Source organism: Chelonia mydas, chromosome 21, assembly GCF_015237465.2.
Source record: "Chelonia mydas isolate rCheMyd1 chromosome 21, rCheMyd1.pri.v2, whole genome shotgun sequence".
Taxonomy (NCBI): domain Eukaryota; kingdom Metazoa; phylum Chordata; order Testudines; family Cheloniidae; genus Chelonia; species Chelonia mydas.
Genome location: NC_051261.2, coordinates 13,436,414 through 13,462,859, shown reverse-complemented (window position 1 = coordinate 13,462,859; position 26,446 = coordinate 13,436,414). Strand labels below are relative to the sequence as shown.

The window sequence follows — 26,446 nt, the reverse complement described above, 5'->3', positions numbered from 1 at the left end:
AATTTTTAATGGCAAGCTGCTGTCTGCCAGACCTGGGCAGACAGTAGCGTGCCACTAAAAATCCTGCCTGGCCCACTCTTTTCCGCCCACTGCTCTCTCCTTGCAGGGCAGGCAAGCTTCCCCCTCCCTCTGCCTGTTCCCCCAGCGTGCTGGGTTCCTGCCCCTCCTTCTCTCCCTCCCTGCAGCTGATCAGCTGATGGCCCTTGCTACAGAGGGGGAGAGGTAAAAGTGGAGCTGCAGCAGGCTCTCTGCTCCAGGGACCTTGGGGAAGGGGCTGGAATCAGGGCATATCCCCTCCAGCCCCCTGCCATGAGCCGCTCAGGTCAGGGGGCTGGGAGACCACCACGACCCCAGCCCACACCCCCTGCCCTGACCCCTGCACCCCCCCTACAACCCCAGCCCTGACTCCTGCACCCCCCACACATACCCAGCTGCCCCACACCTCATGCCCTGACTCTTACACCCTCCACATCCCCACCCCCACCCTGAGCACCAAACGGGAGCTCCTGCACACACACACACACACACGCAGCCCCACCCATTCCCACCTGCACTCCTCGCACCAAATGGGAGCTGCCCAGGTAAACCCTCCACACTCAAACCTCCTGCCCCAACGCTGAGCCCCCTCCCTCATTCTAGCTCCTGGCCAGACCCTGCACCCCAACCCCCAGTCTGCTCCTTCACCCCCAGCCCTGTTCTTAGCATACTCCCATCCTCATCTCAGCTCACTGCTGGTCTGGGGTTCTGGCTGCCTGCCCCTTGCCAGCCGGGGTCCCAGCCGCAGGCCCCGCTCAGCCCGCTGCCGGCCTAGGTGAATGGAACCCCAGGCCGGCAGTGGGCTGAGCGGGCCGGCGGCGTAAGATCAGCATTCTAATTTAATTTTAAATGAAGCTTCTTAAACATTTTGAAAACCTTGTTTACATACGACAATAGTTTAGTTATATAATGTATAGACTTACCGAGAGAGACCTTCTAAAAAACGTTAAAATGTATGACTGGCACGCAAAACCTTAAATTAAAGTGAATAAATGAAGACTCGGCACACCACTTCTGAAAGGTTGCCGACCCCTGATGTAACCTCTCCTGCTTCTGGTCAAATCCTGAACAAGCTTTTTTCCAGAGAATATTCCTGCAGAGGAGGGTTTAATTTGAAATCACCCTTGGATGAGAAAGAGGCTTTTCCCATGACTCTCTTGATGACCATGCCATAGTTACAGTGAACTTGGATGATTCTGGGGATAAGAGCTTTAGAAGCAATGATCCAAGCATATGCCAGGCACTGACTGACAAAATTAAGCAGTTACCTGCTCTTTTCACAAAGTACATGTATATGGTTTTCTCCTCCTGTATTCCCAGCCCTGAAAGCCCCTCCTGCCTTTAACTCGGTCTAAGAAAATTCTCAAACTAACGTTTTAAGCTGTTTTAATGTCTGCAGCTGCTTTGGGGGGCACTCCCCTCCCATCTTGGTTTTAAATTCTTGGAGGAAGTGGGAGCTTGCATTTTTAAAGCTGCTAATCTTTCTCCGTAAAGATATGTCAGTAATGTTGTGTATGAGTTCCCCCTCCAATCAGCTTGAAAAACCCCACACCTTCTTTGAGGAAGATTGTTGCAGGCAACAGGCCATGAACAGAGGCCAACAAACTGTTCCTGGATTGAAAATTTAGTGCATTCTTTAACATCTGATTGTCAGCCTGCCAACTCCTGATCTGCACACAGAGTACACTCATTCTACCTGTTTGTTCTTTATCTGTCAGTAACCAAATATTCTAGGACATTGTTGTTGTGATGGCCTCTTTATTATTTTCCACCTAAAATAAATCAGTGTAAAATAACTGCAATAGCAAACTGTGTAAACTATATTTAACCACTCCAGTAAACCAAATTCATCCTACTGCACGCAAGTCACATGATGTCTGCTGGGAAATCCAGACTCGAGGACATACCAAACTGCAACAATCCTGATAAGGAAGAGCAAGCTAAAAAGAGTTACTTTCTGCAATCACAGCTTTAAAACATACAGCCTTCTTGGTTGCGTCTAAGATTGTTTTAATCTGCTTCTAGTGCAAGTGGTTGTGCTCTGGTTTCTGGATGCCAGTACGACTGTTTCACTAGCCTGAGGGTTCCTTAAAAGTTAGCACTCATTACGAAGAGCGGTGTCAAGGTAACTTACAAGAACAGGGCACAGAAGTTTGAAATGGCTATTATTAGAGCCCTGTATGGATACAAAATTTGTTTCTGCATCTGATCCGCAGATATCCGCAGATTTGCAAGGCTTTAGATATAAAATTTGGTTCCTCATCCATCCATGATCTGCAAAAGTGGTCCACGGATTTGCAGGGCTCGAGCTATTACTTTGCCTTGAGCCCTTGTCCGTTATGAACAAATGGAGGTGGCACAGACTTCATGTGGTAAATGTAAGCCCTGTCTACTAGCCTGAAAGCCCTGGCTGTGAGAAAAACCACCATGCTGAATATGTTTCAGAGGAGCAGCCGTGTGAGTCTGTATTCGCAAAAAGAACAGGAGGACTTGTAGCACCTTAGAGACTAACAAACTTATTTGAGCATAAGCTTTCGTGAGCTACAGCTCACTTCATTGGATGCATACCGTGGAAAATACAGTGGGGAGATTTATATACATAGAGAACATGAAACAATGGGTGTTACCGTACACACTGTAACGAGAGTGATCACTTAAAGTGAGCTATTACCAGCAGGAGAGCCGGGGGGGACACACCTTTTGTAGTGATAATCACTCTCGTAACTGTGTATGGTAACGCCCATTATTTTATGGTGGCACATAAATTGCTCAAGTGTCTCCTGTATGACTGTGACAGTGCAGATTGGTCAATCTGAGGTACGTATCTGTCCCCCATTACTGTACTGCCTCACGCTCTTTTATTTATTTTATATCACTTAACCTCTCTGCCTCAGTTCCCCGTCTGTAAAGTAGTGATAATAGCAGTGCTGTGCTGCACAGAGGGTTGGGAGGGTAAATACATTAATGACTGAGAGGCATTTAGGTAGTACTGTGATGGGGGCAGGTAAATACATATTGAGAACAGGAGGACTTGTGGCACCTTAGAGACTAACCAATTTATTTGAGCATAAGCTTTCATGAGCTACAGCTCACTTCATCGGATGCATTCAGTGGAAAATACAGTGGGGAGATTTATATACATAGAGAACATGAAACAATGAGTGTTACCATACACACTGTATTTTCCACTGAATGCATCCGATGAAGTGAGCTGTAGCTCACGAAAGCTCATGCTCAAATAAATTGGTTAGTCTCTAAGGTGCCACAAGTCCTCCTTTTCTTTTGCAAATACAGACTAACACGGCTGTTACTCTGAAATACATATTAGATATTTATCCTTACAACACCCCTCTGAGGTATGGCTGTGCGGTTATCCCATTTTGTACAGATGGGGGATCTGAGGCATACGGAGACTGAGTGACTTGCCTAAGCGCACCCAGGAAATATGTGGCAGAGCAGGGAATTGAACGCACATCTCCCAAGTTCCAGGGTAGCATCTTTCCCCCTGGATCATCCTCCCTCTCTTGGCTGATGGGTTTCAGTCTGCGTTCTAGCTGCTATTAGGGGATTGAGACAGTGTTCGTTACAAATGATCTATAAGGTCGTTTGATTGTTCTGATCACATCTCTTAAGCCGGGAAAACAAAAGCCTTGCAGGTGTTTGTCCTTGTTATGCTCTTCTTGTATTCCCACTTACTGAGAGTGGGATGTTCAGATATATTGAGTCAGATTAAAACCCTTTCCAACCAGCCCTCCCCAGGGGAAGTCCCTTCGTGTTGGCCCTGGTACAAACACTTCAGCTGCAACTCCTCTCCACACAACCTTGCAACAACATGCACCCTTGCTACTATTTATCTTAGCTAATGCTGTTCTGTTCAGATTCTTATACCATGCCCATCACCGGGGTTTCTGAGCACCTAAGATGCTCATCCCCTTGGAATCTGGCTGCGAACAGGCCAAGATTGTTGCTCCGTTTTTAGCCGTGCTTCCTGCAGGACTTCTCTAGTTGCAGCAGTACAGCTGCTCACTGGCCTGAATGAGTGTGATAGTGTTACTCCCATTGTGTATTTGGGCTCAGTAGGTGGACAAGTTCTCCATGGGGTGGGTCACCTTGAATGAAGCATTTGCTCCTCCCCTCCCCTGAGGTCCATCGCAGTTTGTACCTCCCTGTTCTGAAAGCATCCAAGGAAGCTTTTTGGTTTTAATGGTTTTGCAGGTCTAGTTTGCTGTGTAGAACCTCCCTATTACTACCTGTCTCGACTTCTTAATTGTCTCTTCAGGACTGTCTTCTAACTGTGCTGCGCCCTGGCTCAGTGGGGGGCTCTGTTAATCTGCACTCCTCAGGATGATATTTCATCCCTGCTAAGAGGTACAATTAAGTCACATGCCTCATAATCAATGACGGGGTCAAACAGGACCAGGGGATGCTTTGGGGGGTTTATCATCATAGATGGGATTCTGCTTTTGCACCCTATAAAAGTGGAGCATAAACCATATTTACTGGCTTTTCAAAGCCAGTTTTATTTCCCATTTAAAGAGGTTCTGAGGAAGAGGTTTTCAAATACTGTCTCCAAAACTTGCACTTGTTTCCCCTTCACATCTTTCTTGCTCTGTACCTTGAGGTGATAAAGATTTTCTCACTCTGATCATACAGTATGTTAAAAAAACTGAATTCTGAAGCAGTTTGGGACTAACCCTGGCACTTTCATTCTCCTCTCAGGCCCTACGTACTAGGATTTTATGAGCTAGCAGGCGATAGAGTCCTGAACTGAGTCTCGCTGCTGGATGAAGTGGAAGGAGAGGCCAGCTAAGAGCTCTGATTACAATTGAAACATCTGTAATAATAGCAGAGGAAACTGAACATTAATAGGATGTCAGCTGCTTTTTGTTGAAATGTTCTTACTTTTCAGCTTTTACCCTAGTGTGCCAGGTCCTCCTTCAATGTCATTTTTGGGATTGCAGTGTTTCTAGTCCACAGGATGCTTCTTCCTTTCTGGGGTCAATGTCTTTTGAGGCCCCGTTCACGCAAATCCAGCTAGTATCTCCCTACTACCCTGACTTTTTTGCCATTGCATCTTCACTTGCTACTCAGTCTAACCAAATCGGTGCGCAGTGTGAAGCTTCAGTTTCAATGCGTAATCTGCTGTAAGAGTGACACCTGTGCTTTTGTTGCCGGCAGGTTTGCCTATAAGGGATGATCACCCAGTGTTCTGTGGTTTAAGGGTTACTCTAACCATTCTCGGCTTGTGTCTCAGGGAGCCTGGGAAGGGTTAAAGCAGATGTTTCAAGGTTTGCAGGGAAGTATGCTGGATCCTTGCTTAACCTGTTTCAGAGTGGTAGCCGTGTTAGTCTGTATCCGCAAAAAGAACAGGAGGACTTGTGGCACCTTAGAGACTAACCAATTTATTTGAGCATTAGCTTTCGTGAGCTACAGCTCACTTCATCGGATGTAACTTGGGGTGACTAATTTGCATTAACCTGCTGCTGACAGAGATGACTGAAGAGAGAATAGCCATTATTGAGCAAAGTGTAACTTTGGTTCCTTGGGAGGCAGAGCTGTTAGCTCTGGTAAGGGAACATTGTGTAATGCTCGCTTGTTACTGCAGCAGTAGGGACAGAGAAGGGAGCCCGGGGCAGAGCAGAATGAGTCACTAGAGCGTTTCCTGCGAATTTCTGCTGTTAACTCTTACTCCTTTGCACTTCTCAGCAAATCCAGTTTGCGGATGACATGCAGGAGTTCAGCAAGTTCCCAACCAAGACTGGCCGCAGGTCCTTGTCTCGCTCCATCTCGCAATCTTCCACTGACAGCTACAGCTCTGGTAAGTGTGGGCCTAGCCCCACTCTGGTTTCCATGCTACAGTCCCTCCCATCTGGAATTGGAAGCACTCAGCGGGGCTGGGGATGTGGTGCAGTATGCGAATAATTGTGGGGATTGCCTCCAGCTTGCATACTGGTCACATTTCTTCACTAAATCAGAGAGGCTTTTGTCTTGCCGAGGCTCCTCTTCCCCAGGTGCTGACTGCTGGGTGCTCTAAAGCCTGTGCTAACGCCTGAAACTGACAGGTCTGTCCTTATTTTGTTACATCCTGAACACTTTGAGTGGCCCGTGCCTTCGCTGTTGGAGTGGGCTTTGCAATGAAACCAGACATCCTGAAAACAAGAACGTTTCTCTCGTCTAACATGCAATTAAAGCCAATCTGTTGCTGGGTTAGAGACTTTATGGGCTTCCTTCTCACAACTCAAAACAACCCCTTTACAATTGTTTTGACCATTTTCAAGTAGTTTTGAAATTCTTAACAAAGCAGCTCCCCTTATCGAACATTTCATGTTCTGCTAAATCATAAAACCACCTTGTCCCCTTTGGCATTTACACTCCTGAATGATTAACTTCTTAACAGAGATGCCATTAAGAAATTACAGAATTTAAATGCAAAGTTCTTGTGAGACGTTTGTTTTCCCTTGCAGTGTTGGCAACGTAGACCTTGCAGCGTTGTGCTAGCTCATGACGGACAGGAAGTGAAACTGATTAGAAACGCGGCTGGTAGAAGGTAATTGGGCTGTTGAGCCTCTGAGATTCTCATGTTGTTTCTTTCCTGGTTTAGCTGCATCCTACACAGACAGTTCTGATGATGAGGTCTCCCCACGAGAGAAACAGCAAACCAACTCCAAGGGCAGCAGCAACTTCTGTGTGAAGAACATCAAGCAGGCAGAGTTCGGGCGCCGGGAGATTGAGATCGCTGAACAAGGTAACGGGATGTCTTCTGAGCCAACTGGGCTGTATGCCTCCTTGGTACCATAAATCAAACCAGGGTATATCCTGATACCTCCAGTTATGGTCAGCAAATATCTTGATGTTCTCCTTGAGGCATCAGCAAGCCTGTAGGAAAGAACTGAACTCCTCCGACAGGTGGTGCATTAATGACAAGACATGCAGGGTTTTAAGTACCCAGTCTTGTGAGCAGCAGGAATGTTGATAGACTTGGATGGGGAAGTTCGACATGTGAAGAGCTCAAAGCACTTTCCAGAAAGTAAAACTGGTGGCACCAGGAGGCCCATTTCTTTAGATCTCATAAAAAGTGGTGACTCGTATTTTCAACTGGGATTTGATGGAGCTTGGGTGGTTCAGGGAATGATGGACGTGCCTTCAAACTCCATCCACCCACACATTGTCCAAGCCATGGAAGGTGGAAAAATTCGCATTGTAAAGGTGCTTGCAGGATGACTGTCTTGGGAGGAAGGAATGCATTATAATCTCTTACCTTGAATGCTTCCTTTAAAATACACTGCTTTGTTCCTGGGATCTGAGTTACTACAGAGAATTCTTTCCTGGGTATCTGGCTGGTGAATCTTGCCCACATGCACAGGGTTCAGCTGATCACCATACTTGGGGTCGGGAAGGAATTTTCCTCCAGGGCAGATTGGAAGAGGCCCTGGGGGTTTTTCGCCCTCCTCTGTAGCATGGGTCACTTGCTAGAGGATTCTCTGCACCTTGAAGTCTTTAAACCATGATTTGAGGACTTCAATAGCTCAGACACAGGTGAGAGGTTTATCGCAGGAGTGGGTGGGTGAGATTCTGTGGCCTGCATTGTGCTGGAGGTCAGACTAGATGATCATAATGGTCCCTTCTGACCTTAATATCTATGAGTCTAGTCTGACTAGATGGAGAGGTAGGGTGCAGGAGCTGTCCGGGTGTCCTGGCAAAGATGCCTGTGTGGTGGACAGAGACCTCGTTAAAAACCCTCTGTTCCTTTCACAGACATGTCTGCTCTGATTTCACTCAGGAAACGGGCCCAGGGAGAGAAACCTTTGGCTGGAGCTAAAATAGTGGGCTGTACACACATTACAGCACAGACTGCGGTGAGTACTCCTTGGGCTCACAGCTTTGTGGGTGGAGGGGAGGAGGAAGAACAGAGACTGGCTTTTCCTGTGCTCTGTTATCTGTGCGGATAATCTTGGGAACTTTCGCAGCCCTGGGGAGGAAGTGCTTCAATATTTCAGAAACACACATGAGCAAATTGTCCCCATTTTCACACTTCCTAGGGGTGGGTGGGTGGATGTGGGGGTGTGGATGTGTGTGTGTAAGTGCTCTGCAGCTGCATTTTCCAATATGGCTGCTCCAGGATCCCAATCAGCAGATGTTTCCACTCTGCAAATAGTCTATGGCTGAGTAACACTGTCCCCTTCCTGCTCTGTGCTGGAGTTCCCTGAATCCAGACGGGCATTACAGCTTCCTCTTGGGCTGACTGTCGGTTTGCTTCTGTCTCCAGGTGTTAATTGAGACACTGTGCGCGCTGGGGGCTCAGTGCCGCTGGTCTGCTTGCAACATCTATTCCACTCAGAACGAGGTGGCTGCTGCCTTAGCAGAGGCTGGTGAGTAGTGTGTGAGCAGCAGGAGGGGAGAGATGTAAATGCAACTTTCCCCGGTTTTGAATTGTGCTGCGGTGTTTTGGAAATACCATGCTTACCCAGACTCCTGACTGCCACTTTGCCCCCATGTCTGGAGAAACATTCCAGGGAGCCCACAGAGCTCCAGGACTAGATTACCCCTAAACAAAGGGAGAGTTTGGATACTCTGGACATCTTAGCCAGTGCCATTTCTGCTCCTGCATATTCCAAATCAGTTGGCAAGCCAGAGGCGCTTGCTTTTACTTCATCATACATTTCTCCGGTGCCTTTCAAGGAATCCCAAGCCACTTTACAGACTGTGTGTAGGAATTTCTTCTTCCATCACGTCAGTGCAGTCATTTCTGGGGTGGGATACAACAGTTATTCAACAGCGCACTGCAACATGGTCCAAGAGCTCAGGGCAAGTTTATAACACTGGCTTGCCCTTGACTGAGCTTGCTGTTCACCTCTGTTCAGCTGCACCTGTTCTCAGCAATGTTAGTGTAGACTGGGGGAGCTGGGGGAAGTTCAGCACCACAGGGACAATCTCGCATGTGTTAGGCCCTGGCCGCGGTGTCTGTTGCCTCCCAACAGAGCAGCAGCAAATGACTTTGTCTCCTCCCTAGGTGTTGCTGTGTTTGCCTGGAAGGGGGAGTCGGAGGATGATTTCTGGTGGTGCATTGACCGTTGTGTTAACATGGATGGTTGGCAGGCCAACATGGTAATGGGAGCATTTCACAGCCTTTTCTCTACTCCTCCCCTGCAGAGTATTCCACGTCCTGTCCTCCTCCCCCAGAGCACTACTTTGCTTTCCAAGAGCTGCTGTTAATGGAAAATAGATTAGATTACCTGGTGGTTTTCACTGTCCAGTCGTCCTCTTGTACGACCAGTCCCTGGGTGTATTGGTGGAGCGTTTTTCTCCCTCTGCATTGAACGGGGCTGAATGCTGGTCAGAAAGGGGAGTTCCCAGAGATTGTGTGCTTCTCATGCTGTGTTTTAGAGCCTGTGACTAGATAGCCAAGGTGAACTGGCTGTGGGGAGGAGAGGAGACTTTTGCCTAGTCATACATCCTGCAAGTCTCAAGAGGCCTATAGATATTGTATGTATTGGGGTCTAAGCCATGCCCAAAATAGTCTGACTGAACTCAGTGACTGGAGTACAAAGCAGTCCCTGTGCTCCCCGGCTCAGCAGTATGTCCTGGCAGAGCCATGCTTGTGGGTCCTATAAAACTCGCATGCAGTTCATGGGGTGGCTTGTTCCCCCCCAGTCCAGTTTCTTGGGATCTGCTTCCTGACTGGTATCAGGCTTCCTCCCTCACCTAGGAAACAAGCCCTTTAGCAAAGCTGTGTCTAAGCCTGTCCCCGGGACAGTTACCTTTTGAGTGGGGCATAGATTTCGTGGCTCCTTTGTGAGCATGTGCAATGTTTAGATACTAGTAATGCCTCTCAACCTAAAGATTGGAAGTGGTATACAAGCAACCCTTCCAGTCCTCCTGTGAGTCAGTAGTTATCCCATTTTACAGAGGGGAAACTGAGTCAAGTTATATGCCCAGAAGCACACGACAAGTCTCTCACCTGGGAATAGAACCCAGGAGCAGAAATCCTCCTATCACCTCCTGTTTTAATGGGGCTTTTCTGTAGCTGACAGTGACCTGGCTTGCTGGCAGTGGAAGGACTGAATGTCCTTTGTGTTTCTCTGCATGTTCCCTAGATCCTGGATGATGGTGGAGATCTGACCCACTGGGTTTATAAGAAATATCCCAATGTTTTTAAGAAGATCCGTGGCATCGTAGAGGAGAGCGTGACTGGTGTGCACAGGTATTGGACCCAGGGGCAGCCAGAATTTAGCCCTTTCACCACTCTTTTGCTCATGGCAGGCAGCTGCTGTTTCTATTCTCCATGGTATCTGCTCTTGCATGGTAGCTAGAAGAGACTAGCAGTCAATGTACTTCTTCTGGTCATGTGAGGTAAGGTCTGCAGGTTTCCCTCATCCTTGCTGTTTACACATGCACTATGATTGCCTCCAGGAAGTGACAGAAAATCGTAAAGGGCCTTAGGCTCTGAGTGTCAAGGTGCATGCTTTAGCTCTGCATTCACTTCCTCTGCTGAAAATGTTTGGCCTTGGATTGCATCTGTCCTGAGAGCCTGAGCAGCTGTGGATCTATGTGTTCTGTGGCAGTTTGCATCCGGGACTGCCAGCTCCCCATCGCTAGTGCTAGGCTAGGAGGTTACAGTGGTCCTGTCTTTCTCTGGGGCATGGTGTTGATTTGGATTCCGTTTGCTTTGCTGTGTGCAGAGCTCTAGTGTGTCTAGTGGAACGGTATCTGAAGTGTCCTTTCTCCCCGCAGGCTGTACCAGCTGTCCAAGGCTGGGAAACTGTGTGTCCCAGCCATGAATGTCAATGACTCTGTCACCAAACAGAAATTCGATAACCTGTACTGTTGCAGAGAGTCCATCTTGGACGGGTGAGTCTGATCTTTCAGGATACACAGCCATTCCCTTCCTTTAACTCATGCCGATAGATTGGTCTTTCTCTGGCTTCTGTGGCATTTCAATCAGACTCCGTCGTGTCCTAGTTGAATGGTGCAGTGTCTGGTCACATGATCAGCTGTCGCTTTGGAGTATCACCCCATGCAGACTGCTCTGTCTGGAACTGACTAATCCCAACACAGGTCTGTTTCTGTCTTGTAGCCTAAAGAGGACCACAGATGTGATGTTCGGAGGGAAACAAGTGGTGGTGTGTGGCTATGGTGAGGTGAGTTCCATGAACGAACGTGAGGCAGCATCTCTCCCTGATGCATAGTCAAGATCCATCCTTTCCCCAGTGTTCCTTATCTGCCTTTGACGAGCAATGACCTCTTACCCTTGCTAAGAGCAGGAGCGTTACGAAGAGTTCATACATAATAGAAGGAAACAGTGTCTCTCTAGACAGTTTTCCCGATGTCAGTGCATGGCTGACTGCTGATCCTGGAGAGAAGTCTTTTCAAATCATGGGAAGATGGACGCCCACTCTGTCATGCTTGTGCAGGAAAGCCTTGCTAGAAGCTGCTGAGACATTATATACAAAGTCTCTGTTTCCCAGCTTGCTTGGAGATTTGTCTGAATTGCCATATTTCGATGCAGTTGTTGCTGGTAACACTCTGAATTGCCATACCGTGCCTGCCACAGTGTCAGAGCCATAGGGGTAATGGTGATTGGATTGGTGTGGAATGGAGCTCTGGACTGACTGCATCCCGCACTGCTGTATCCTTGGCTTTATGAAGCAGGCCTGTAATAATGAAATGATCCTCTTGTTGAGTGGTTTGAAACTCCCTGGGGTCTACAGAACTCCTGGATTTACGTTTATGGGGCGGGGGGTCGTGCTTGTAAATCCTTCTGGAAGAGACGGCGCAAAGCAGGGATCTGACACCTAGCCCCATTCGCATGCTGTCTGTATGTGTGTTTACCTTACAAGCTGTGTCCACTGCAGTGGAGGGCCTGGCGGTAGCAGTAAATGCTCTTCTCCCCAGGAATATGCGTACTAATTTGTTTATACACCAAAGGAGCCCAAACTTTGCCCAGCCGAAAGGCTGTGTTGGCAATCTGCCGGGGACTCGAGGGTTGCATGTAATTTGCCTGTCTGCTCGGAGCAAGCTGCAACATTGCATGCTGGGGGCTGTAGTCCCTCAGGGCTGCTTTGCCATATTAAATATGAGATGCCAGAAGCTGAACTATGGGGCCATACTGACTACCCCATACACATGCTAAATAAAATAGGGGGTCTGTTACAAAGCTATAAACATACCCATGTTCTCTTTTTTAAAAAAAAGGCAGTTGGAGGTTAGTCCTGGCCCAGATCTGCATTTATTTGTTTTAAAAAGAAAAGTTTAGCTGTGATCTCTCCTCAGTGCAGCGTTGATGGCTGTTTCGACAGCTTAGGACATTCATCTTAGAACCCTTGTACCTGCTGGATGCTATGCCCAGGCCGTGAATGCCAGCAGGTGATCTTGGAATGACACTTCTGGGAGGGGAAGACTGGGCTGAGAGGGGCCAAGTGCCTGTAGCCATGCCTACTGTAAAGCTGATGCAGCACATTCCTGCTCCCGAGCCAGGCTTTGAACTGAACCTTGGCATTAGGCAGGTGTCTGCGATGAGAATCTCGCTCCTAGCGCTGCCACCTGTATAAACAAACGGGTGCAGCTTGTCCATGGGGACCTCCTGGGTCCTGTGTCTGGAGGCTCTTCATTGCATTGCAGGTTGGGAAGGGATGTTGCGCAGCTCTGAAAGCCCTTGGAGCCATAGTCAACATCACCGAGATTGACCCCATCTGTGCTCTCCAAGCCTGGTAAGAGATGAAGAGTTAAATGCTGCTGAGTGAGCACCTGTTCCTTTACTGTCTGTCTGGTCTTTGAGCTTCATCAGAGGGCTGACTTGAAGTCAGGCTGCTCAGGAAGAGCCTTCATCCACCCGGAACCTCATAACCCATGGCTAGTCTCATGAGAAAGTATACGTCTCTTGGGGACCTTCCATCATTTGTGCGCCCATTTGAGCTCCTGTATCCTTGGCCCAGGACAGCCAACTGGACTTAGAAAACTAGGTGCCTGAAAATTAGCTAAAATAGAAGAAAGGTGTGGGACTCCATAATGCTCTCCATGCCGTGTTGGGTGCACACTCCCAGGTCTCTCTCACTAGCCATGGCAGTCACAACCACAAGCTCACATAGGTTCCTTTGCACATGGTCCACCTTGCACTTACTGCACTCAGGGTGTGCGTGGGAAGCCTGCTCCTCTGATGTTACTGATCAGAGTAGATTTTTAGCTATTCTGTTGCATTCCCTCCTGGCTTCACCTTTCCTGGTTGTGCTGTGCAGGCAGGCGGGGGTGTTACGGTTCATCTTCTCACTCTGCCCTTTTCCTTTCACCAGCATGGATGGCTTCCGGGTGGTGAAACTCAATGAAGTGATCCGCCAGGTGGATGTGGTCATAACCTGCACAGGTACGGAGATTTGGGGGGAAAGGTGGTGGGTGATGCTTGCTTCAAGCTCCGTGGAACCGTTCCGGGGCCCGTGTACTTGGAACAGGAATCTCTATAGGACTTCCCTGCTCCACGCACGTCTGAAAGTAGGTGTTGGGCTCCAGTGACTGTGCATGGAGGATGTACTGATTCCTGTGCTTAGACATCTCAGTCAACATATTGCACATGCAGCGTGGGGGGTAGAACTGTGACCTTGGGCTCCCAAAACTCTGTGGAGGGAGCTAGAGCAGCTCCTCTGCTAGTTTAGCCTGTGGAGGGAGCTGACCATGCCCGAGCAGGTCCCCTCTGGCATTTAACATAGCTAGGGGAGTAGTGAGCGTACAAGGGAAGACACTGGAGGGCAGGGTGAGGGGAAAACCCAATCCACTTCTGTGCTGGTGTCAAAATGTGAGCTCCACCTGCTGTCCTCAGTGCGTCCAGATGAGTCAAAGGGACTCCCCCTTACCTTGGGAAGGGTGAGATTGTGACGTAGGGAGTGCACTTTTTTCTTGCCATTTTGGGCTCTCATTGCTCCCCCGGTGACCTCCCCCTCCACAGCCACCAATGGGAGCTCACCCTGAGGAGAGGCACTAGGAACTGATCTTCCCAAGACCACAGCCAGCTCACGTGCAGAGACCACACCCATGGCCCTCTGATCAGCAGAAAGTACAAGCACTCCAGTACACCAGCCAGTCGTGTTCTGGCAGAGACTGAACCTTGCACCTGGCTTTGGGGCAGAAATCTTCAGCACCAGCCATAGAAAGAGGGATCGGGAGGCACAAGTTACAGTTGTCTGGGCTCATATTAGCGTCCTCCTCTTTCTCTATAGGAAATAAGAACGTGGTGACCAGGGAACACTTGGACCGAATGAAGAACAGCTGCATTGTGTGTAACATGGGCCATTCCAACACTGAAATTGATGTGGTGAGTCTCTGCTGCTTACCTGCCCCATCAACCTTTCCAGCAGCGAGCCCATGAGTGCCTATCAATCTGCTCCTGACAGTCCCATCCTCCTGGGTTACCTCCTTCCCACTGGGACCCACTTGCCTTGGATCACAGGTAACTGACTCCTGCTTGTTTCTCTCCTCACAGACTAGTCTCCGTACCCCGGAGCTGACCTGGGAGCGCGTCCGCTCACAGGTGGACCATGTCATCTGGCCAGATGGCAAACGGGTGGTCCTGCTGGCTGAGGTATGTCCTGGAAGTCAGGCCAGAGAAGCTGCAGCAGAGCATCTGGGCTAAAGCATCACATTGCAGGGGTCCTGTGACTGTTCCTAGAGTTTCTGCATGCAGGAGATATTGTGGGCACTGGTTTGAGATTGGGAGGTAGCTCAATACAAAGACTACAGAGTAACCTGTGTGGCTGGGAAGGTCTTTGAGCCTGGGGGGGAAAGTGTAACCATGGACTATTGCAGCCAGAACTTTCTTGGTTTGATTTTTCTCAAAGGGGTGCAGGGTTACCTATCATACACACGGGTCTCTCAGCAACACAGTTACTAGCTGGCTTGCTCTTGCCCATCCGTGCAAGCCAGACCCAATATCTGTCTTGATTTGGAAGGACCCAATGGCTACAAAACACTGCATTTCTCTTCCCTGTCCAGCTGGTAACTCCAGCCTTCCTGGGCACCCCACAGGCCTTGCAGTTGGAGTGATTCTGTCTCTCCCTTTGTCAGGACCACACAGCTTCTCTGACCTTTAGCTAAGGACAGGAACTGCTCTCACCCATCTGGGTGGAAAGTTAGGGCCTCCAGGATAGCAGGATACTGCACCTTCTCAAATAGCTGGGCTGAGAGCATGACCTACCTCTGCCCCAGGAAGTGAGACTAGATATGGAGCGCGGATCCCTGGAGGTGGGGCAGTAATGAGGCTGGGCTCTTTGGCTCCATCAACTGGTGACCCGACTAAATGGGTGAATCTGAAGCATCAGGGTGAAAAAATTCCCCCCATTTTCATAACTCTGAGCTGCCCCAGTATAATGAGTTCACTGTCCTTAACATGTCTTCATCCTGTTGACATTTTAGGGTCGTCTTCTCAATCTGAGCTGTTCAACAGTTCCCACCTTTGTTCTGTCCATCACAGCCACCACTCAGGTATGTAACTGGAACCATCAACACCTGCCCACCTTGCCTAATGCTGTATTTCGAGGTGTGGGGGTTAGTGTTTCAGGGCCTCATGCGGTCTTGGGATTCGACATAACCACTAAGCGGCAGGAGACGCTTTCTGTAACATACAACATTTCAACCATTTGGGTTTGCATTTTAAGTTGTTAGAGCATTTATTTCTTTGAACTTCTCTTTGGATAAAATAAATTCTCAAATCTGTTTTTTGGCTCTGAGGTTAAAATGATTTAAATCATCCTCGGTAGCATATTGCCTCGAATGGACAGCCATCACCACCACCCGTTGCGTTTCTTGGCATGAAGCTGTCTCTGTAAACAGGATTATAAATAAATACAGCTGTGTGTTCAGCTCTTTGCCATACACAAAATCAAGGCAGTCCCTACCCCGATCTAAGAGAAATGAAGGGAATGCAATACACTGGGAAATCCAGAAGTGGCACATGGTTAAACTTGTTTTAAAGGAAACTCTCTACCTATGGGCATTGCAGAAGGGAGTTTTGGGGGGATTGTTACAGACCATTAGCTGCACTCCTTTCCCTTGATGCTGAGTTATTTTCATGCCAGTTGGAACACGTACAATGCCAGCATTTTGGACTAGCTGCTGTAAATTGGTGGAGTTTCAGTGGCTTCAAGGGAGCTTCTACCAGCTGGAGAGCTGGTCATTTGTCTTTCAAAGGGACACTGTCAGGTTAAAATGAATGTCCATTTAAAACGAATTTCCTTGCCTGTTACTGACAGCCTTAGATTTTTACAAAAGATAATTTTATCACTGATTTACTTTTCCACCACGTCCGAGGGCTGTGCTTTTACCTAGCATTCAGGTGGGGGCACTGCAAACTGGGACTTGCTGGTCAGTTTCTCTCTGGTTCTCCAGCACCAGGGACCCTGCAGTATTTGAGTCACCTGGCAAGGAGGTGAGGTTATCTTCCAAAGGGAAACATTTATCAGGGATGGTATTATAAAAGCGAGACCTTGGACCCCAGTCTCCTGCATTGCATGACATTGCATGCTGTTTTTGTGTGCCTACATGTCGTCGCTATCACAACATCCGCAGGTGTCACGGTCTGGCCTCTGGTCAGCTCTTTGGCCCTGTGCTGTTGGTGAGCTCTGTCCTGGTGACTGACTTGTCCTTTCTGGTCTCTGCAGGCTCTAGCTCTGATTGAGCTCTACAATGCTCCCGAGGGACGTTACAAGCAAGACGTGTACCTGCTGCCTAAAAAGATGGGTGAGTAAAGGAAGCTACTTGAGTCCCGAGTTGAAGTTGTCCCCAGCCAACAGGGCTGTGAGGGATCTGATCGGGGCCCAGCAAAGCTGTTAGAGCAGTGTTTCTCAACCAGGGCTACACAGAGGTCTTCCAGCGGGTACATCAACTCATCTAGATATTTGCTTAGTTTTATAACAGGCTACATAACAAGCACTAGCAAAGTCAGTACAAACTAAAATTTCATACAGACAGTGACTTGTTTATACTGCTCTGTATACCATACACTGAAATGTAAGTACAATATTTAGATTCCAACTGAGTTATTTTATAATCATATGGTAAAAATAAGAAAGGAAGCAATTTTTCAGTAATCGCGTGTTGTGACACTTTTGTTTTTTTTGTCTGATTTTTGTAAGCAAGTAGATTTTAAGTGAAGTGTAACTTGTGGGTACACAAGAGAAATCAGACTCCTGAAAGGGGTACAGTAGTCTGGAAAGGCTGAGAGCCACTGTGTTAGAGAAGCCACAGTCTCACCAGACTCTGCCGAGATCTCTGATCTATGTCTCCTGCTCCTATAAGGAGCAACTTATGTAAGCTAACTGTGCACGATTGTTCGGCAGAGATTGCAGGAGGCAAGAAGTTTGGGGTGATGCGTATGTACTGTAAGAATTGGCTCTTTTGTGCAACAGGCTGGATTGGACCTGTTGCCATTCACTCCCAAACCTTTTCCTGAAACCCCAAGAGCTAGTGACTGCTTGTCCTACCCAGCAGTGTTTTAAGCTAGGGGCCCTGTCTGATTGTTCTTCTGACTGAATGTGAGAGTCAACAAGATGCTTTTAAATATTGAGGCCGAGACACTTAGCAGGAAACTGTAGGCCAGTGGTCCCCAATGCGGTGCCTGCGGGTGCCATGGCGCCCGCCGGGGCATTTATGTGCGCCCGCCTACTGACAAGGGAGCGCTTCCGCCGGACAACCCGCAGCTGCCGGACAACCAGCCGCTGAAATGCTGCCCAGAAGCGGCTTCTTGGCGGCATTTCAGCGGCGACGCTTCTTGATGACGCCGCTTCTCAGCGGCTGGTTGTCCAGCACCCGCCACACTCTTCTGGAAACATGAATATGCTATAGCAAGAGAAAGGTTGGGGACCACTGCTGTAGGCGAGTCCAAGGTCAGGCTGTCTTTCACATCAGCTCAAGGTGTGGTGGTGGAAGTGAGTGAGCTGCACAAGTGGGAAGTGCAAGAGAGGACTACTGGGAAACATTTGCTAGTAAGTGGCCTTTCTTGGCATGCTTGAGGCTTGGCTAAATACATAATTTCCCCAGTGGCCTGTAACTGCCCTGATCAGTCATTTAAATACCCACTTATTCCTCTAATGCATTGTAATGGGGTCGGCACCCACCTCTCGTGAGCGCCCCCCTCTGGTTGGGTTTGTCCGTGGTCTTTAAACCAGTCCTAGCCCTGCTTTCGGGCTGTCCCCCCCATCCCTACCCGGGCTTCCTCGCTGGAGGCAATGGTTTTGCCCCTTAGTCTGTTTTGGCCCCAGTCTGTCAGGAGGCCCAGCTGAAGTTCAGTCCCCTTCTGGGGGTTTCGTGCTGTCCAATTGTAGGCCCTTCTCCAGTGGCCTATGGGGGGACCTGGGCCCGCCCACTACTCTGGGCCCTGGCCTTCACCAGCGTCTTAGCCTTAGCTCAGGGCTCTTCTAAGCTCAGGCCCAGTAGCCAGCCACGAGCTCTCCCGTGCTCCCCCTGTCCCAACTAGCACTGGGCTGTCTGTCATGTTGCAGTTCCTTCAGCCAGCGACATCATCTACGCTCCTCCAGCTCTAGTGAAGAACTGCCCTGTGTTTGGTTCTGGCCTCTGTAGCTCCTTTTTATATGGTCCTCCTGGCTGCTGACGGGCCATTCCAGCAGCCCCTCTGATTGCTTCCTTGCAACCACTCTAGGCTGCTTGGAGGACCTGTCCACTGCTCCTTTCCTGGGATGAGTATGGCAGGAACCTGAGACCTCCAGCAGGGGCCTTTGGGCCTAGTCCACCTCATCACATGCATATTAACTCTCTGAGTGGTGATACGGCTTTTCAGGGCTCTTAGTTTATTGTTACTTAGAGCACAGGGTCTGCCATGCTGGATTGATCAATCTAATCTGGCAGTGTCCAGTGCCAGCCCTGTCAGAGGAAGGCATAAAACTCCTATAGTTGAAGCACCACTCCATGGAGCAGTTACTTCCTGACCTTACAATGGTGATGCTTTTATCCTGAAAGATGAGGATAGAGCCTTTGTAGTTTTCAGAGCTCATTCTGCTTGTCTGCTTCTATCTCTGTCCCCTGCCCCTCCATCTATCATGTCTAGATAGTAAGCTCTGCAGGCAGGGATGGATTGTCTATTACTCTGTTTAGTGTCTAATACATTGGACAAGTACTACCATAATGAACACGGTTAATAATAATATAGTTGCAGATGCTTTCCGTATGACATGTGCAATCCTTTTTTCAATTCAAGTCTGCGCTGTTTACCCCATTGCGTTCATATTAGATATTTTTTGCAGGTGGGGTAAAGTTTGCTCCATGCTAACATTGAAGAGCCTGAAAAGTTAGATTCTAAAATGACTTGAGTTCTGGACACAATCACTTGAATATGCTTATTTTTACTGAACTCGTTACACTGGGAATCAGTGAACAAGTTGTTAAAATCTGTGCAGTTTTCTCCTAGCCTAAGATATGCCCTGCTAAGATGTACCTTGGCCTGAAATTTGATCGCACCTCTGAACTCCTCATTAGATTTTACATTGGCCTTATCCTGAAGTCTCTGGAGTCTTATACCTTGCCCATCATTGTAGTATTTGAGTGCCTTCCAGTCGTGCATTAAGTGACGTGACTTAACATCTGTCGTGTGTTTGTTGGTACTGTTGAATGTGTTCCCGTGTGCCTGGCCATCAAACTCAATTGCCCATGGCTTCATATTTACTCTTCTCAGATGAATACGTTGCCAGCTTGCACCTGCCTTCATTTGATGCCCATCTGACAGAACTAACAGATGATCAAGCGAAATACCTGGGACTCAACAAAAATGGGCCTTTCAAACCCAACTATTACAGGTAAGACCTGTGTGAGGGGGATAAAGAATCTATCCTCTGGTACCTTCTGAGGCCTCTTCCAGCAGTAGCGGCATGGATTGTGCCTCTTTATTGCGGTGGGGTGTGGAGATATCCTGCTGCTTGTTGGGGCAGGGTAATGCCATCTGGGGGTTGGGATATGGACCAGCTGTCTGCTTAGCTAGTTCTGGGTTGGATGATAGTCACCCAGACTGTGAGTACAGCTGGTGTTTGGCAGGGTTGGGGAAGAACTGCACTGGAGAGGGACAAGTACTTCCGGATACATGGAGATGATGGCTGCTCTGTGAAGGTGCCAGATGTCGCACTGACGGTGTGGCTTCTAGTATGGTACCTGTTGCCTGACTCTGGTCTCCTTTCCTTGTGTTTCAGATACTGATGGACCATAACATCTAAGGACCAGACCACACAAGACAACTTTAGAGAAATTATTTTTAAAGATCATTTTATTTTGTTTTACTCTTTTCTTTTTTTAAAAGCTGTTGGTTTTTTTCTTTTATCTGTCTGATTTTAATGTCACTTTGTTTTACATTTTCACATGATCGCGTCTCTCTGTACGTCTGATCTTGGCAGACAACCTGGGATTTGCTTACTGCTTTATGACTGAAACCTGGCCATGTGGTTTCAGACTTTCACTCATGGGAAGGGTTTCCTTTCCTGAGTATGAAGGGCAATTCATTCCCACAGTGGGTTTTTATCTTTCCAGTGTACCTTAGTCAGGATATTTGCAAACACTGAGATACTGTACTGTTTGTTTTTTTTTTCTGTGTGGAATTATCTGCAACTTCTAAATTGCCTTAATGAGCCCAGTTTTTAGCTGCTAGAGCAATGCTCCTATCCCTGTGTTGGAGCAGAGTGGCACCTAGTGGCCAGTTAGGGTAAAGGTGTGTGACCCCAGACCGGGTTTCCTATGTGAACTTAGGAAGGTGGCATGGTGCCTGGTACAGATAAGCCCAGGTGGGTGTTAACTAGTCTATTTCAGGGTGCTAGTCTGAATCTGAATGGGGATCACCTACCCATCAGACTCCTTGTCCTTCCTAGGTTTTAAACTGCATCTTATTTGACTTCAGACCATTTTTCTTTTCTTTTCTTTTCCGAGTCTAAAATGTTGTTTCAAAGGAGAAAGTGTTTCCAAGTGGGAACTCTGTGGAATAGTCGGGCAGCTGAGAGCATGCAGCAGCCCGTTCAGCCATGGGCAGGCCTGGCCAGAGAGGGGCCAGCATATGACACCTCCCGTGAACTCCTCCGTGTGTTGAACACAGATGACCCTTTCTGCTCCTGTCCCCTTAACGTGCAGAGGATGTTCTGATGACATAGCAACTTTTCCATCAGCTTTACCGGCGAGCTGTCATGTTGAAATCAAAATCGTCCAGTCAGTGGACCATTCTGTAAAGCACTTGGCTCCACTCAGAGCCAATGACTGTGGGAGGTGGAATCCCTGGCCAGCTGCACTGCTGTCTTCTAAAGCGGTCAGCCAATCACCTCTTCCTTCCCCAGCCCAGAAGGTGGCAGGTTGTCTTATTTCATCTGGTTCACGACGTTACGGTCCCACTGTGGAAGGGCCTGATGCCCCATGGTTTTCAGGCCTGTGTTCCAGGCTTAGCTCAACAAAGAGCACAGCACAACAATCCAGATTCCAATTCATTGCTCAGTGACATGTAAAAGGGAAGGAGTTTCAGCTGCAGTGGCCTAAAGGCCCAGCTCCAGCTAACAAGGGTGTTTCTGCTGAGTATATGGCGTCAGTCCAGCACTTCACGAATGTACAGGTACAAAGACAATCGAGACGCTGCAGCTGGGTATAGCAAACACCCTTGACCAACCCTGTGCTCCCTTTTCACCCTCGCCCAAGTACACAAGATCCATTCCTAGCACCACGTCTGAGGAACCTCCCTGTGTGTGTTTATGGGCGACCCCGGCTGCTTGCCCTCTCTGGGAGCAAATAGCTCCTTTCTGATAACAGGGGCGGGATTAAGATTTCATCCTCCAAAACCTTCCAGCACTTCCAATAATTCCCCCTTATTCCTCCAGACTCTTCTTCACAAGCTTGCCCAGCTCCTTGATCATCTTCTTTCTTGCCCCCCCTCCTTGATAGATTCTTGGTTTCTCATTGACTCACTGCTGCATTGGGCTGACTCAGACTGCCAGGGCTGGTTCCCAATGACCTTACCGAGTCCGCCCATGTACTCCCCCCCTCTGCCCCTCATAACCTGAATTTCCAGCAAGATGCAGCTGGGTTTGGAGTGTTGAGCCCAGGATCTTTTGGGGGCCCTGCTCTCCTTTCCTTGCTCAGGGAAGAGGACATGGCCAGGAGCACAGGGAAGCTCCCGCTCAATCATTGCTCCAGTCCAGGGGGTTTGCCCCCATGCCACAACTCCCGGCTTTCTTTCTCCCTCTGCACTTCCTGCTCGCATAGAAGTTCTAGTATCCCAGAGCAGGCTTGGTTCTCCCACTCTAAGCCAAACAGAGTTTATGTACCATCTTAAATGTTCTCTGTCATGACTGTTGGGAGGGGCCCCTCTGTTCCATTTGTCTGTCTCAGTGTTACAGTGTCAATAGGAATCATAGCTTAAGGGCTCCATCTCTGTATAAGCCATGTAAAGAAAAAGACACAGGGGAACAATTGGTCTTATGCCTAGAGAAGCCTTGATTCTGTCAGAGGGAGCATGTTAGCACCAATCCGGGTGAGATAGGTTTATTTTGTATATGAATGATTTTTAATGGATGCAATATTAATCCTTGCAGATGAGCAATAAATCATTAAAGTCTAATTTAAAAATGATCAGAAAAACACTTCTCTTTCCTTGTGAGGTTTTGTTTCAAGGTCTAACATGGTGGCCTTCAGATCCGTGAATCAGTTGCTATTACTGAAGGCACAAGAACAGAGCTACTTGTCCACTTAAAATCACAGACCACACAAACAAATTGTGGTGCACCTCACTTATGACACCTTAGATGGTGGCATGTGACTGCAGTAATTAACTGGTCATGTCCTTGTAGATGTCAGCTCGTCACCCATAGACCTAAAAATCTCTCCCTCTACACTTGCTAGATTCATGAAAACACCGTGGAACTCTTCTGTGTATGTAGATTAGCACCAGTGAGAGAGGATCTGTCATTGGGCTTTGTTATAATACCACATAAGAATTTTTAACATCCTGTGTATTGGGCTCATTACCATGGCCAGCAAATTAAAACCAGCCTCCTTTTGAGGTTATCATCTTCTCCTTCTCCCCCCGGCCCCCAAGGGAATCTGCTGTTTAGCTCTGCCTTTGACCCACTGCCATCTAGTTTTGTATTTAACCTGAGTGTCCCTTTAAGATCTTTCTTGAGATGCCTAAAAGCCCTGTGCTTTGCATTACTGTCACATGGGTGAGGACTGAGCTGTCACTTTCTATGAAACCATCGCTGATGACCAGCCTCCCTGAACTTCCCTGGGGTCCTTTCTGCTCGGCTGCTTTCAGTGGGTGCTGTATGGATTTGAGATGCCGAGGTGCTAATCGGTCCTTCATTTTGGTGCTCCCTGAAGACAATGGGTTCAAAATCTCAAAACTTCCTTTCTCCCTGGTCTTGTCTTACATAGAACGGTTCAAATTAATCTACAAATCTAACCAACTCCCTGGACCTCTTTTGCCTAAGAGCAATGTACAGAGGGGCAATGTGCTAGGGGAGAAAAAGTGGGATGGGTGATCTGGTTTGTATTCTTAGGTCTGGTACTTAACGTGCCTCAGTTTACCTGCTGTACAGCAGGGATAACCTTTACCCTCTGTAAAGCACTGAGATCTGTCCATAGACAATGCTAAAGTGTTAACAGGTTAAGACTGTGCTGTCTCAAAGTATATATCTCACAATCTCTAATGAGATAATTCACTGCAGTCCTGTTTGAAATCTAAGGAGCCCTTCATGAACCTCTGTTGCAGTCACATGTCTGCACTGCCAGGCCTCCTCTCTATCTGCTCTGTTCTTGTGAGGTTGTAGGGTATTGAAACTGACAAGAATCCTGTTCTGGTGATTTCAGAGAATAGCAATTTTGTCAGTTTCACCATCATGCCTACTGCAATGAATTTTGCTGTGTGGGGTCAGAGTGGGATGCTGAGAACCGCAGGGCCCAGCGTTAGTCTGGCCTGCTGGTACTAATAGCTCATTTTCCATGATGAAAATATGGGCATCCTAATGCAACCTTTTAAAAAGGGTAGGAGTTTAGGCTTTAAAATGTTAACTTCAGCAATGCATGTGTCCTCTAAAACTATATTGAACTAAACCAAGGCTGCTTATAGATGGATCACTTAAGGCAACCACTTAAAGCCCTGTCTGCACCTGAACCTTGTGCTTCTGCAACTGCTTGTTGTTCTTGGAAGTTGCCTTGCATTCGTGTGCAAAGCTGCTTCCTGTGGTGAGTAGACATTCCTACTCCCACGGCCACTGCTCCAGACCAATGCGGTGCAATTGGAGTTCCCCTCTCCTAGGACTAAGTCACTGGGTTAATCAGACAGATGGTTGGCAGGAGTTAAAGGTTACACAGGAAATTACTTCCACAGGATGGGACTCGGGAGACCTTCTTTTTAATCTCAGCTCTGCCACTGGCCTGCTGGTGACCCAGGGCAAGTCACTTCTTTCTGTGTCTCAGTTGCCCCATCTGTAAAACAGGAATAGTGATACGGACAGGTAGGAGTGAAGTAGCGGGGCTATATGGAGAGGCCCGGAGGAACATCCTTACTCTGAGCCTGGCTCAGGCCCCTTGCAGGAGCCTAGAGTGATCTCGAGCCAGAGGGGCACTTAATTCAACTACAGTCCATTAAATGAAATGGAGCTTGTAGAAATGATTGAATAAATAAAGGGAAAAAAACTCCCTTCCCTTGAGTTCCCAACCCACCACTCCTCATAGCAGAGTCTCAGCCAAGCAGGCAACAGAGCACCTGACTGCCTGGAGACTGAGGCCTTGTGCAGGCTAGTGTCAGTCTAAGTATAATGCAGGCTAACACAGTGGCTTTGTACCTTTCCAGTGGCTATACTAGGTTTGTGTGCTCCTGGCACTGAGGTAACAGACCTGCTCCTGGTTCAGTCCCGGTAAATGATCCGGTCAGTATCAGTGCTGCATAAACAGGGAGGGGGAACAAATACGTGTGCAGAGGTGTAAACAGCCACTGTATCCCATAGACACTGCAGCGGCTCTAGAGAGGGGCACTGGGAATTTGGGGGTGATATGCACACCTAGTATTGAATTTGAACTAAAGCAGCATCCCCCATGCACAGGCAGTGCAGCAGCTGCCACACAGCATGGGGAGAGGGGTCTGTGAGCTTGGTTCAGAATAGGCCTCCGGATAGCCTGAAAGAATTCTGCACCGAGCTGCAACCTAGCATCAAGTTTCCAGAGGGATGGACGCTTTACCCGTGCGGATCATCGTGTGGGAAGCACCGATCTAACCAAAAGGTAACGATAAACCACCCGACAGGGCAGTGAGTGTGAGGGGAAGTGAGCAGGTGATGCAATGACTGGTGTGCAGTCTGGTCTTAATGTCATTGTAATGATTCCCTCCCCAAGGCTCTTGGGAAGCTGTTTGGTATGAAAGCCACCTCCAACTTCACTAGCATGAACAAATGCAGCTGATGCCTGGGAAAAGGGAGAGGGAGAGAAAATCGTGGTCATGTCAACCTTTTGGAGGGTGATCAAAGCTGTTTAAAAGCTAGGAGGGAAGGGTAGAATTGGTGTCAAGGAAGACAAATGCCACCTGCAGTCACCTCCAACTTTAAGCTGTGTCTGTGAGGTCCCTCAAAGGCAAGGGGTGTCGGCACCGACCAAGAGGAGGCCGTGGTCTGAAGTCAGTGGGTTTGATTCTCCCCTGGTGTACCTGGGGTAGCTGTTGCTCTCTTGAGTGGACTCCAGGTCCCTCACGTGAAAGCACGGTTGTTCGAGTCTGCAGGGGGCTGGTGAAAGATACGAGCCGGCTGTAGGGTTGAGTAGGTGGGTGGCCATCCCAGAGGATAAAAGATGTATTTCTCGCACCAGCTAAGGGCGTGTGATTTTTGGAGCTCGAGAAGCACGATGCTGGGCCGGGCCTGGCTGGGGGTTGCGGCATTTACCCAGGAACTGGCTTGAGGCTGCCTCGCGTTTGCTCGGGGCCCGGGCAGGGCCGGCGTGCCCTGCGGCTTGGTGAGACGCCCAGGAGGCTGTGGTGTGGCGCGCGGAAGTGCGGGGTTGGCACAGCTCTGGTTTGAAGATCCAGCGCCGTGCGCCTCTTGCCTGAGGGCGGAGGGCACCCCAGCCGGAAGGGTGCTGGGCTGTAGGGCCCTCTCCCCAGTGGGCCTCCCCCCCCTCGGTCTGGGAGCAGGACCCAGGCGTCCGGGGTTGATTTGCGGCTTTTGAAGGGGGAGGGGTTGGCTCTGCTGGATGCTGATGTGATGGCAGCTCTAGCCCCAGAGGTGCCGTAGGGCAAGACCATGGGGGGACAAGCCTGCAGCCCCCCCCGCCAGCAGCCAGCACAGGCCCTGAAAAGGCGGATTGGTGCAGCTCCCGCCACTCCTAACATGGCTGCCTCAAGCGACACACCCGCCATGGCCGCCCGGGCCGCCCCCCTGCACGCCACACCGCACATGGCCGCCTCGACCCCTCG

General features: G+C 48.8%; 1 protein-coding gene and 1 long non-coding RNA gene across 5 annotated transcripts in view; one reads left to right on the top strand and one right to left on the bottom strand.

Moving 5' to 3' along the window:
• Positions 1-22,617, top strand: part of AHCYL1 (adenosylhomocysteinase like 1) — a 45,908-nt gene extending 23,291 nt beyond the window's left edge. For 2 of the 4 annotated variants that reach the window (XM_037885245.2, XM_037885243.2), the window contains exons 2-17: positions 5,743-5,854; positions 6,638-6,781; positions 7,792-7,892; positions 8,303-8,405; positions 9,047-9,141; positions 10,131-10,237; positions 10,768-10,884; positions 11,111-11,174; positions 12,655-12,743; positions 13,323-13,393; positions 14,241-14,335; positions 14,504-14,602; positions 15,433-15,501; positions 16,677-16,755; positions 19,703-19,823; positions 20,211-22,617. In XM_037885245.2, coding sequence (XP_037741173.1) covers positions 5,743-5,854; positions 6,638-6,781; positions 7,792-7,892; positions 8,303-8,405; positions 9,047-9,141; positions 10,131-10,237; positions 10,768-10,884; positions 11,111-11,174; positions 12,655-12,743; positions 13,323-13,393; positions 14,241-14,335; positions 14,504-14,602; positions 15,433-15,501; positions 16,677-16,755; positions 19,703-19,823; positions 20,211-20,217 — 1,473 coding nt within the window. In that variant the 3' untranslated portion in view covers positions 20,218-22,617. Of the gene's footprint in view, positions 1-5,742; positions 5,855-6,637; positions 6,782-7,791; positions 7,893-8,302; positions 8,406-9,046; positions 9,142-10,130; positions 10,238-10,767; positions 10,885-11,110; positions 11,175-12,654; positions 12,744-13,322; positions 13,394-14,240; positions 14,336-14,503; positions 14,603-15,432; positions 15,502-16,676; positions 16,756-19,702; positions 19,828-20,210 lie in introns of those variants that run through there. The other 2 variants (XM_037885246.2, XM_037885244.2) reach the window with 1 other exon arrangement.
• Positions 20,543-26,427, bottom strand: LOC119564433. Its single transcript, XR_005223295.2, has 2 exons — positions 25,685-26,427; positions 20,543-24,471 (listed from the first exon to the last, which is right to left on the bottom strand). It is a non-coding gene; the product is annotated as an uncharacterized LOC119564433 (long non-coding RNA).
• Positions 26,428-26,446: the final 19 nt, after the last annotated feature.